A 13,366-nucleotide genomic window follows, 5' to 3' on the forward strand; every position below is an offset into this window, starting at 1 on the left:
AATCTGACATGTAACATTAACCCATAAAGGTAGAGGGTTGTTAATTAGGTTCAATCTTGTTTGCTGAAGTACTCTGCACATCCCAAAAGTCCTCAATATATAATGTTGAGGACAAATCCAGTGTCTGCAGGCGTCTCAGGACTGAAATAAACAGACCAAACCAATCATTCAAAATGTGTGCAATAATTTGTGCAGCCAAAACTCCCAGTCCCGCTATAGACAAAGACTTCCACTGCAAAACAAAGCAAGAAAAGAAAGACCGGTTTCTGTTCGGCCTGTTTTGGGGGCACAGTTTTGCTCCGAGGGCCAACGGGAGGGGGGTGGGATGTATCAGTTGCGTATTTTCAAAGTTCAGCCTTCTCTTCTCGGGGATTACCAACCCTGGCTTTAGAAAAAATCATTAGACCCTTAAGAAGAAATTGCTGAATCATTTGATGATGATTATTTTGGAATTAAGTCTGTAGGACAGTTAAGCATGAACGGGAAGAAGACATTATATTTTTATTTCAATGCTCTGCTGTGCTTTGTATCTGGCTTGATTTTTCAACTGCAACTGGAACCATAGTTGGTAAAAGGTGAAGATCTACAGGACAGTCTGAGGTGTCACAGAGAGAACAACCTTTTAAAGCTTATTAGTCGATTAAGACTAGCAGGATTTTTGTTTTCATGTTTTCATGAGTTCCTCATGAATCACCTTCTTCCTTGTGACCATGTTTGAACTGGATCTATCAGCATCAATGTCCAGAGAGACACATTCTACCTTCCCTGTCCCGGATTCCTTCTTTTTGTCCGTCTCCCTGTCTCTCTGTCTACCCGTCCCCACCTTCCTCTCCTTCTCCGCCGGCCCCGCCCGCCTCGTCGTCTCTCCCTGCGCGTCTCTCGCTGGAGTGATGATTCAGGGCCTATTGTGAAGTCGGCAATCCGATACAGAGCCAGGCCCGAGAGCAGGGGGGAGGGAGGGAGGGAGGGAGGGATGGAGCGACAGGGAGAGCAGAGCGGAGGGAGGGGGGGGGGGAAGTGAGAAACAGAAGGGATTATGAGTTTTCTCATAGCCAGGTCCACACTGTCTGGAGGCCCGGGGCGCTTTGGCACCCTTTACCTGTCCTCTGCTTTACCTGTTGCTCTCATTCTCGAATTTGGCCCATGGTCTCCCTCTCTTTGTCTTTGTCCTTTATCTTTATCTCTCTCACAGCCCCGAGCTCTTCGCTGTCCCCGTCATGGACTCCCGCGCCCCTTGCCTGCCTTTTCTTTGCCACTGCTCTCCCTCTTCGAAGACATATGGTATTGTGAGTGATTTTATTAGGAAGACGATATGAAGTGTTTCGGGGCCTGGTATGACCGAACAGCTTGCGACTTCTCAGACACTCAACTCCGGCCTGCTCTCGTCGGCGCGCGGGGCAGCGGCGACTTCTAACAATCGGCTGCATATTGGATCTGAGAGCAGATGGCATGTGTGTGATGGGAGAGCGCACCTCTCTGTCTCTGTCTTAATGTGTCTCCCTATGTGTTTTGTCTTAAGGACATCTACCTTATGTTGTAGCCCTCGCATGCACACATACACACACACTCTGTGATGTCATGAGCAGCATTATTTAACAGGCAGCTGGGAGGCCATTCATCATTTAATTAAAAGCGTCTGAAAGGGATCTGAGGCCCTAATGAGATTAGCTTTAATTATTGATGCTGCTGCTGCTGCCATAGACACGCACTTACACACACAGGCTCACAAACACACACACACATTTTGACCACCATGTACACTCAGACTTTCTTAGACCCGATCTTAACACACAAAACGCTCGCAAGCGCACTTTTTGCTTTTTAGTCCTCTGCTCTCTTACATGATTCTTTTCCTGATGCACACACACACACACACTAACACACACCAGCACACACACCTCATTGATTTCTCTCCACGATGGGATGTAGAGGTGCCCAGGGGTCGGTGCATTCAGAGGGGGAAGGCTGCGGTATGGATGGGGGACCGAGCCGGGGGGGGGGTGGGTGGGGTGCGGTAGCTGCGGTCGGGTTCGGGGACGGGGACAGGGGTGGGTGGGGGCGGGGGGGGCTGCAGGAGGACGGTGTTGTGTTTCTTCAGGTCTCACACAGCAGCAGCAGAGAGGAGCTCCCACTGTTCTAGTAAGAGGACATGGAGTCCACATGAATACCAGTGGATGTATTTCGAAACCCTTCTGTTTCAGTGTGAGTTCTTACTCAACCCTTCAACATCCTGTTTTAATTCACCTTCAGAATTTGTCCTTGTCCTGTGATTAATAGATACAACAAAATGAAGCTCATGGTAGTGTATACAGCATGTCGCTCAGGACAGACTGTAATTCCTAAACTTGTATATATAGAGCAGAGCACATTGGAGGCCTGAAAAGATACAAAACATCCTTTTCTACCTAAGCCAAGGAGATAAATCAGAAATCAGAAAAACTGATACAACGTTAGTGTGGATCCGGGTCAGTTGGCGGATTCAGTGATCTCACTTCCTTTAACATTGCAAGAACATTTCCCCTGATTTATTATTCTAATTGATGGATATAGGATTACAAAATTTGACTATGTTAAGGGGGAATGGTATTTATGAGTGCAATATGTGCAAATCCAAATCCAGATCTAGTGAATTTAAATGTGGTTTCATAAGGGTGACAGATGGGCCTTTGGCAGAGGTACAGTATGTCCTCCACTGAGAGCCATAGTGTCCCAAGTGTTTTGTTGCTGGGCCAGATGATAAAGACACAGGCCAGAAAAGATGTTTAACCTTCTTTTCAAACTTGAAGTTTCACTAAAAAGTAGAACATCCATTTCCCCCCCTTTAAATAGCTGGAAGATTTCTAACACTAGCTTCTTCCGGTTGCAATATTTCATCATTTTATCAAATATAAAACCTCCATATGTCTTATTTATCATTTTATATCAATTTCCCCAGAATTCTGTCTGACATCTTTATTTGCGACCCTCGTGAGCTGCGCTACTATTAGAAAAAAAGTTTGGCTTCACAGCAAGAATTTGTACTGACTCCCCTCTCAGTGAGCTACTTTAAAATAGATTAAAGATAGATTTGTTCAGTGGCACCGGTGCTACCAGGTGAGCTTGTGGGTGCGTGTTTAATGCGTGTCTCCCCAAATGTTCACACTTGCTTGTCAATCAAGGTGAGCCTGTAGGAAAAAAACACCTTAACTTAAATTACCACTGTGACCAAACAGGTATGAGTCAATTGAATGAGGATGTATATGTAAGGTTATATCTTTTAGACTGTGACAGCTTCTACCTTTGAGACTAATCCCTGCCCTGACTGCTGTGACTCATACACATGCCACATGGAGTCATCTATTGACCTGTGCATTGAGTCATTCAGATCAATTATTTAGTGCAGCTGAGGTCATTGATTCATTATTTTGTCAATAAAGAAAATGAACAGGTAATCAACTTATTATTACAGTTGTTCACTCTACACCAAGACGTTCTACTCATGTGCATTGTGTCTTTAGACATTGCACGTTGTGTGTTCTTGAGTGTGTTTCTGTACAACTGCGTGATGGCCAGTGTGTGTGCTTGCGTGCGTGTGTGTGTGTGCGTGTGTGTGTGTGTGTCTGGTCAGCCGTGGACTGGTTTAGGTTTCCCCCAGTTGTTTTTTTAATCACTCTCATCAGATTAGCTGAGCAGGGGCAGTCGAGGCCAAACGCTTCACAATTAACAGTGCAGAACCGGCCTGCACGCTCGCATGCACACGCACGTGCACGTACACACAAACACACACCATACACACACACACACACACACACACACACACACACACACACATACACACACATCCATCAGTGACTTTTCATTTGTCTCCTCGGAGTAAAGCTGCATTAAATCATGTCTGTGATCCCCTCACTCTTCTAGACAATGAGGAGCCAATTTAAAGGGCAGCTATGAAGACCACCAGGATGGAGAGGAGGCTTTTACTTACTGTTCTCCTTTACTGCTTCTCCTCCCTGAACGTGTATTCACAGCATGTCCGTTGAATAAAGAATAGAAAATGTCTCTGGGGCTAAGGTGCACTGACCCCCCCTGCTCTGTTTTACTTTATCATTTTCATTATTATTTACAAGCTTGTAATTTCGCCAGAGGAAATTCGTCACGTAGTGCAAAGAGCTGAAAGTTTAAATTTGGAAATTCATCCACGAACAATATTCTGTAGTTACCATGGTAGCATATGTAGGATAGTGGCTGACCATTGGTCCAGTGTAGACAGCCCACGCGTTTTTATTAGTCCATACACTGTCTTGTGTCGGCAGCGTGGGGAAGCGACGCATTCCTCGTTAATGCATTCGAGTAATATGATTATTTTTTCAGGGGGAAGTAGTGTAATGAGTGATTAGTAGAATAATATAGGCCTAATTACCTATTTGTATGACTAATGTGTAATTGATTACAGTGTACAGAGTAACTTGCTCAGCAATGGTCATCAGCAAGTTTTCTTTAGAGATTCTAAAATTGATTTCATGAAGAAGAGGCTTCAGGATTTTTACTTTCTTTTCCCCCCTAATGTCTCAGTTTGTATGTAGCCTTTACATTATCTATTTGTATCTATAAATTCAACATAGACCGCTCTCTTGACAAAGGCTCTGACAGGGGTACATGCTTGCAAAGATTGTTACACAAGGGTTCACAAGTAAGGTTTAACTGAGAAACCATTGTCTTTTCTGAACAGGAGACTGCACATGGGCACAAGCACAGGAAAAAGAGGAAACAGTCAATCAAATGCAAATTATGAAATGCAAAAATGACACATGGGGGTTTTATATGTCTATTTAAATATGTCCATTTCTCGGCAGTTCCATCCCCAGTCACTCCACCTTTAACACGATGAGTGTGATTGGAGAATGTTGAGAGATATTTTTCTTGATTGATCTTTGCAGTTAGATTTATTCACTTATTTATTTATTTGAGATGATTTCAAAGTTATTTTAGACTGAAAACTCATTTCTTGTTTTCGACGCGGGCCATGTTAACTGGAAAGAACGTGGTCCTGTTTTTAAGCTGCATGAGCTCACGTTCCCAATAAGCCTTTCTTGAATGATATAACATCTCTGTGCTGTATAGCTCGGAGCGCTGCATGTTGTTCCCTCACTTCTCAGATTGTTCATATGGTCTCCTGGGTTCAACGTAGAGGCGCAGCGTGTAGCTTTTGCTCTATTTTCGTCCTGTTTCTTTACCCCCCCCTCCCAGGCGAAGGTTCAAATCCACGTGATACCTGAGGTACAGAAACTTTCATTTCCGTGTCATCAAATCATGAGCAACAACAAGTCTGGCTCTTGGCAATTTCATGTGAGCATAGGTAGAGATACTGCTAGAAAAAGAGGCAGAGCGAGGGAGAGAGAGAGATCGAGATAGAGAGAGAGAGAGAGGGAGAGAGAGAGACAGAGAGAGAGAGAGAGAGAAGGGTAGATGTTTTTGGAGAGTACCTTCTCAACCAAACACCTCCCTCCTCCCTCTCCTCCTCCCCCACCTCTTCCCTGCTCCACAGACTCACCCTGTTCTTCCCTTTCACTCCCTCACTTCTTCTTTTTTCCCCTTTCTTTTATAACTTCCTACTACACCTGAAAAAGGGGCATTTTTGGAGGCATAAAGAGAGGGATAGTTTTACACCTCCCCGGGCTGGGGGGGGGGGGGGGGGACCGGGGGTGGAGGTGGAGGAGGAGTGGTGGAGGGTGGGAGGAGGCTCAGCACAATGTATTTTACATGAAAGGAAGGGGATTGAGTTACCACACCGATAACCACTCATACAAATGGGTAGAGAGGAGAGCTTTGAACAGGGAGGGAGGGGGGATGCAGGTAATCGGGTGAGACTAGGTGCGCGTGTGTGTGTGTGTGTGTGTGTGTGTGTGTGTGTGAAAGAGAGAAAGAGGGAGAGAGAGAAAAAAAATGAGAGAATGTGGAGAAGAGAAAGAGATGGAGGATGTGTTTGTGTGGTGAGTACCATCCTTCATGAGTGTGTTCTGTGGTCGACACATAGCAGCCGATGTCAGTGGCCGGAAGAGGGTTGGGGGGGGGGCTGGATGATCACATTGCACAGGTGTGTGTGTGGCTGACTATGTACGTGTGTGTGTGGTTTGTTTATGTGGCTGTAAATTGGATTTTGTACAGGTTAACATTTTTAGAAAATAGTTTTTTAATGACCAAAGATCATTAACACTCTTGTGTATGATCAGACTTGAAGCCACAGCCAGCAGCTACTTAGCTTAGCATAATACATGGAAGAATCTTGAATTATCTAGACATAAAAAAAAAATTGAAATTAGTGAGTGTGAAGAACCTCATACTCGAGAATCGTATGTCCTAACGTAGATATGATTTTTCTTCCCTATGGCGTCAAAATAATCCTAAAAAGGAGTTCCTGACTGGGAAAATTCACAAGGACGCCATCTCAGCTTTTTAGTAGACAAGTTGCTGATACAGGCTTTAAAAGGTAGCTCTTAATATCACGTATCTCTCCCAAGAAACAATCGTTTTTTTTGCTTAATTTTCAAAATTAAATTTGCACTTAAAGAATGGAATGAAATACATTCAAACCACATGAGTATGAGACGAAGTGGATCGGAGTGTGTCCCGCTGTCCATTGACGGGAAGAAGAAGTGCTGTTGTTGCTGTTAAAGAACAAAGTTGTTCTCGAGGGCCTCTTAAAGGGGAGCGAGGCCCCTCTGTCAGACACTTTTAAAACACTCCTAAAGTCAACAAAAACCAAAGCCGGCCCCTGTCATTTAGCTGTCTAATATACTACCTGCTTTCTTGGCACACTTCACTGCTCTGCTGTGCCCATACCACGCTACGGTTTTGTTTTCCTTTTCTCCCCTTTTCTTTTTTTTTGTGTATTTCATCAGGCGTTCTTCGGGACGCCTCCCTCGCTCCCCGTCTCCGCTTGCTGTGAAAATATTTCATCGGGGGGATGTTTTTGGACGACCCCCTCCCGACGGGGTCCTGCCTGGCTAATAATAAAGTGCTTGAGTTGTCAAGCGCTTCGGCAACACCCTAATCTGTTCTGACAGCTCGTCCTGCGCGTGCACCCAGACGTCCGGCGCACGCACACGGACGCATGTGGACATGCACGTACGGCAACAGATAGATGTGTGCGCCGGTCCACAGGCAGTCTATCAATCAACGTCTTTATTGAGAGTTTGGGGGATACGTGCTGTGGGGCGGGGCCCGCTCGCTGCCACCCTGGTGACCGAGCTAAAGGTGGCCGGTTCACAGTTGGAGACAGTGGCCCTGTTCCAAATTGGTCTCTGGGCCTGTTTTCATTTGTCACCCCTCTCAGCTGTTTTTTTTCTGTTGCCTTGTACATGTACAGTAACATTAACAAGGGTCACTTCACCCACATTCAAATCCCCACCTAATTACAGTTTTGTGAGCAGAGGCTGTAAATTATAGCTGCACAACCCCTGCTGTCTGTTAGAATTCATTCATACATATTTAGTGTATTTTCAGATGGTAGGTTTTAAACCCTAAACCCATATTTTCCTCTCCACTCATTATACGTGACTTTTCATCTGGTTGACACACGGCAGTTGGATAAGATTTCAATCATCCGAGGCGTTAGTCGTCCTGCTGCTACCACAGGCTCTGCTCCCACCCGGCCCTTTCCTGCATCTGTCTCCATTTCACGGTTACTGTCCAGGCAGCAGAGGGAAATTTTTACTTTTAAAAATTACTAAGTTTAACTCAGTGGGATTACCGCAGCCACTAAATGGAATAGAGACAACCAAGTTGGACCAAGAGTACCTGAGTGCTGCATTTAAAAAGATACAATAAACTAACCTTATTAGACTATGAAGCACTGCCAAGTAAAAATTTGCTGAATCACACGTAAAATGTTTATTCTAATGTACATTTAAAATCAGAAAATCTTAGAGTAGAGTCAGCTGTAAGACACTAACCGTACACAGGGGGATTCTCTTTAACATTATGATCCACCCACCCTATAAAGACACAATACAAATGCTATGTTACGCATTTGTGAAAGTCTGACTGAAAGCTGTTTTCATAGGCGAGGGGTAGCTCCAGTGACAACTGTTCATAGGTCATAGAGAGCTCTGTAGATTTACTTGATCAACTCTGACTATTCTTGTTAAGACTTGCTGCTGCTCATTACTTTAATGCTAAGTTTTAATGTATGAGTCCAACAAGTGAAAATGAAGTCATTACTACTCGTATTGGGTGGAGGCAGAAATGCTCTGCCTGAATTAATGGAACGCAAGATGAGCCAACTGACACTTTGAAATGTTTTTAGTGAGGTGAAGTTCTGGTGAAGTTTTGAAGAGGAGGCAGAATTTGACGCATAAGTGTGTGGTTGTTTCACATCGTTTCCCATAGTGTGTGTGTATATGTTGGTGTGTGTTTGTTTGTGTGCGCGACTGTATGTGTGTACGTGTGTGTGTGTGTGTGTGTACTTAAGTACCTTTTCCAGGACCAGTAACTGACCTCAAAAGATCATAATGAGGAAAAACATCTTTTCTTCTGGTTAAGTTTAGGGGTCCGATGTGACTTGGGGTTAGGTGAAAGTTAGGGTTAGGGAATTCTTCATGTTTAAGGTAATAGATGAGGTTTTGGTTATAGCCAAACAATAAATGGAAGTCAATGCAAAGTCCTAATAAGCATAACTGTGCTAACTTATGTGTGTGTGTTTGACCTTATAGATAGATAGATAGATAGACGGATACTTTATTAATCCCGTTGGAAATTCAGAAACCTCCCCTGATGAACACGTCGACAGCGATAGTGAAAGAGTGCCATCTTCAGAGCAAGTCAGCTGGGAAAATTGAGTGTGTTTGTGCACCTAGTTGACGCTGCACCCCCCAGTTTCACACTTCCACCCCCTCCTGTCCCTCCGAACACGGCTAACCTTCCCATATGACCCACACGTGCAGCCCGTGTGGTTCCAATTAACACAGATTGGATGTGTATGTTAAGGTTTACGTGTGCGATGACTTGAGGGTGTGTGTGTGTGAGTGTGTTTGTGTGGAGGGGGGGGGGGGGTCAGTTGCATGGTGTGAAGTTTATGGTGTGGCATGTACTTTCTACTGCACAGCCAGACGTCAACATTACATCCTCCCCACGTGGCTGTTTACCGTTCAAACTCGGTGGAGGTAACCACGCGAGAGCAGCATACACACGCGTGTTTTTGATTTTAGGGGCCCCCAGCTTGTTTCAGCCTTCCATGTGAAATTCATCATTGTTTTATTTCTCATACACAATCTACAATCACAAAGTGGAGTGGAGTTTATTTGTGTCTATTTGAGGATTGACTCACACAAACACACAAAGCAATGAGTCACATTTTACATATTTAAACAGGGCTTTGGTTTTAGCGCGAGTGAGTGTGTAGTGAGTGACAGCCGAGAGAGGGAGAGAGAGAGAGAGAGAGAGAGAGAGAGAGAGGGGGGAGGAGGAGAAGAGAAAAAGAAGGGGAGGAGGCAGAGGTGGAAGGAAACAGGACGAGTGAAATGTTCCCCATTACTCGAAGAAGACAGGAGCTGTGTGTAGATTGACCTCAGAGGCAGAGAATCAGACGCAGAGGAGGAGTGTTGTTAAAATGCCGTCTCTCTCTTTTTCCTAAACCCTGCAGAGTGAAGGAGACAGAGAGAAAAGAATAGATTAGAGCAAAAAAACAAAACAAAACAAGAGGAACGTGGCACCATAAGTGCAAAGTGAGAGGCAGGTAGATAGAGAGGAGCAGAGGTGTGTTTGTGTTGGAGACGCACGCGTGTGTCTGTGTGTGTGAGACCAGGGGGACTGTGTGTGACGGGAAGCTGGTGGGATCGTACAGCTCTGTAATGCTTTGTGGAAGTATAGGACTCCTAATTGACCCGATTACACCCTGAGGTAAGAATGGATCTTTAACTCTGTATGTGTGTTTGTCTGTGTGTGTGTGTGTGTGAGAGAGAGCTTAAGAGAGAGAGAAAGAGAGATAGTGTGTGTGAATGGGTTTTATACTCAAACTCATTTTATTTTTTAAATAAGGCATTTGTAGTGTTTTCTGTACTTTGAGTGTATTTAATATTATATTTTTATGCCACCTGACTGAATAAATACTCCTATATGTAAAGAATGACACATAATGTTATTGATTTCTGTTTTAATATTATTTTGGAAAAAAATGGTTTAGTAGATTATGGTGACAGCACTGTCATTGTACTATTATTAATTCAAGTTAAATTAATTAACACTTCTTTTTATTTTTTAAAAGAATATATATTTGTTTTGCCTTTATCCGATAGAGGTAAGGTTCTGAATACTATACATTGTTATAACTAGTATTATTCATGAGATGTTTGTAATTAATTAATATTCTTAATTTACGTTTTCCGAATTTTTGAAGTTATGTAGGATTATAGGAACGTATCTTATTTATCTGGCGTCTTTTTTTTTTTTTTTCCTGATCGTGTAAATTGGTTCACGATTCATGTCCAAGCGCGACGATTTTAAATGACAGTATTTTTTTATATAACTCAAGATTATTTGGAGAAAAAAATGATTTGGTTATGAAACAAGCAGAGTGAAACTAATACAACAGACTGTCTTCAAGCCGACATATTTCAATTGTGTGTGCGTCTCTCGCTCTCTCTCTCACTCTCTCTATTTCTTTGTGTGTGTGCAACTCTATGCATGGTATCAGATGTCCCGTTGCAGATGGGTTGGGTTATTACCAGAAACACATCGCACTTTTCGCAGTTTGCCAGAAACAATGACACAAACGGTGTCGATGCACTTTTTTTATTTTCGCTACTAAACTTACTAAAAACTAAAAAAAGGGGGACAACAAGGAACCTAGAGCTAGAACTGCTTTTGCTTATCTCTGACCCACACCTACTGTTTTCCACCGCCTTTTAGGGTCACATTATTTCAACATCCATTAGATGATAAATGTCATTAGCAAGTAACAACACAAACATATCAGTGTGTAGGTCCCTTGAATAAATCATTGTTATTAGTGCTAATTACCGCGGGTACCTGTATTTATCCCTCAGGGAGTCCCAGTGGCAGGCGGGCTGTGTTCTAGTCCGGTCACCCGGCCAACCAGGTCAAAGGTCGCCTATTTAAATGGCTCGGGTGACACAAGTGGGTACTTCAGGCATTGTGGCCACCTCAGAGCATACTAAGAGGCCCTTCATTTTGTTGCTGGAGATGAAATTGCGCTTGTTTGACTGAGAGATATTGAAAGAGGAATATAAACGCTGAGCATATGAATGCAGAGCTCCTTCTTTTCTAAAGCTCCAGTAGGAAGAGTTGGATTTGTGTAGCTTTATCATTGGACGACAGGTTTTTCCTGTAGCTCAATCCGTGTGGTGCAGATCGAATAGGTCCCAACTGGATCATAAACACAATGTAGCGGATGAAGTAAAAGTTTTGTTTAATGAAATGAAAAACAGGTTTAGGTGCATGACAGAATATTTATTTTTTAAATAATATGTTATACAGAAGTTCTCCAGCAAAAAGAAAAAGTTAAATGAATTAAATGTATATATATTCTCTTTTTGAAAATGCGGAACAAGTATTTGTGATAGGGACAAAAGAGGTGAGACGCTCCGAGATGTCATCAGTGAGAGAAAGTGTGCAAAGGATGAAGCACAATGATAAAAGCTTTTCAGGATCAAAGCCTGCGTGTGCTTGTGTTTTCACAGAGCATGTTGAGACAGAAACAGCCGGGCATGTGTGTTTCTGTGTGTGTGTGTGTGTGTGCGAACATGCGGGCTGTGCACACACACACGCGTTTTGTACGCAGCTCTCTGTGCGCGTTACATGTGGATTGCTGTTTCTCACGGCCATGCTGTTGATGCCGTGACTGACAGCCCTGTTAAATTTCGGCAAAGCATGAAACATGACATGAAAGTGGCTTTTGTGTGTGTCTGTGACTTTGTGTGTGCGTACGTGTATGTGTGTGTGTGTAAAGTGATCCATACAAGGGCACCGACTAACCTTTGAACCCTGTCTTAAACAGCTAAGTGCTGCTTCTTATTCGCTCTCAGCAGGATCCTCTAATCAGAACCATAACTCCATACACACACACACATATGCACACGCACAGACACACACACACACACACACTCACACAAAAATGTCCTAGTTTCCACCAACCTGCAGTTAAGTGTCTGCTTGGCAGTGCACTTTCTCTGTATACTTACCTGTGATTGCGATAATGTGTAGATGGCTTGAATATATGCCGCCTGGGTGAATTGGACCGTGTGTGTGTGTGTGTGTGTGTGTGTGTGTGTGTTTGTATGTGGGTTTTCATGTGTGGTGTGTGTGTGTTTGGCACCTCGCGCGTGCCCTACACCTCGACAGTGTGTTGACACAGTGATTACGGGGCAGCTGGTACACATTGGCCCTCGCTCCGCCCTGCATTTACTGTTCTAATTAGTTCCTGTTCCAAATAAGAGAGAGGAATTTTAATAGGGAACCGCTGGTCCGTTGTCTCGCTCCGCGTACCCTCACATGCAGCCACACACCGTTAATGTTTGAAAAAAAGAAGCCTGTGTGTCAGTGTGGCCCGCGCACTCCGGGGTGGTGAGGCACCGGGGCTGAAGGCTGAAGTGTGTTTTCTCAATTCTTTTTTTCCTCGTGTGTGAGTGTGATGAAGGAAAAGCCCCGGCGCTCGAGTGATTGACACGACCAAATGTCTCGGTTACCCCCCCAAAGTCGAGGCTCGATTTAGTGTCGACGTTGACCCGTTTAAGGGTGAAGAGTGAGCACGGTGACCTGACGTGACCCCGCCGTGACCTCCCGACTCTTTGAGGGTTGAGGAAGGGGCTGGGGCTCGGGGTGGAGCAGGGTCAGAGTTGAACAAGGGAAAGTTAATATCTGTCGTTTAGATGCCCGTTAGCACTTCAGCGGTGGGTCCTGAGTTGTGGTGTGTTTCCAAAGTCGAGTCCGACCTGCTCTGATGTGTCCTCTATTGATGTGTTTCAAGATCGGATTTTAGTTTGATCCATTATTTCTCCTTTCTTTCTAAGAAGTGTTCACAGCGATATATTAAAATAATTTGTCATAAATACTTGTTATATGAAGCCAGTGTATGACCCACTAACACTGCATGTTATTGTGTGTATGTAATACGTGGGGTGGTGTGCGTGTGTGTGTGTGCATGTTTCGTAACATTTCCTCTGCTTTGGTTTCTCTGCAGGTGAAGAAATCACACAGTGAATCTCATGTTCCAGACCCTTCAGACGCCAGGTACGCTCACATGTGGTCGTTTACGTAATACGACAATATCAGGAGTTTTAAGAAAGTCACGTGTGTATGGATACACAATATGTATGTGTGTGTGTGTGTGTGTGCTTGGGTACGGTGTGTGTGTACCAGCTCTCTCTGCTCA

General features: G+C 44.0%; 1 protein-coding gene across 8 annotated transcripts in view; it reads left to right on the forward strand.

Moving 5' to 3' along the window:
* eya4 (EYA transcriptional coactivator and phosphatase 4) overlaps positions 1 to 13,366 on the forward strand; it is a 43,700-nt gene that overhangs the window by 10,033 nt on the left and 20,301 nt on the right. For 7 of the 8 annotated variants that reach the window (XR_009924611.1, XM_062411870.1, XM_062411876.1 and 4 more), the window contains exon 3: positions 13,175 to 13,224. Coding sequence is in view for 6 of the 8 variants with exons in the window: in XM_062411870.1 (XP_062267854.1) it covers positions 13,175 to 13,224 (50 nt within the window). In the remaining 2 variants the exon portion in view is untranslated. Of the gene's footprint in view, positions 1 to 9,521; positions 9,877 to 13,174; positions 13,225 to 13,366 lie in introns of those variants that run through there. The other variant, XM_062411873.1, reaches the window with a different exon arrangement.

The sequence above is a fragment of the Platichthys flesus genome, chromosome 18, assembly GCF_949316205.1.
Source record: "Platichthys flesus chromosome 18, fPlaFle2.1, whole genome shotgun sequence".
Lineage (NCBI taxonomy): Eukaryota > Metazoa > Chordata > Actinopteri > Pleuronectiformes > Pleuronectidae > Platichthys > Platichthys flesus.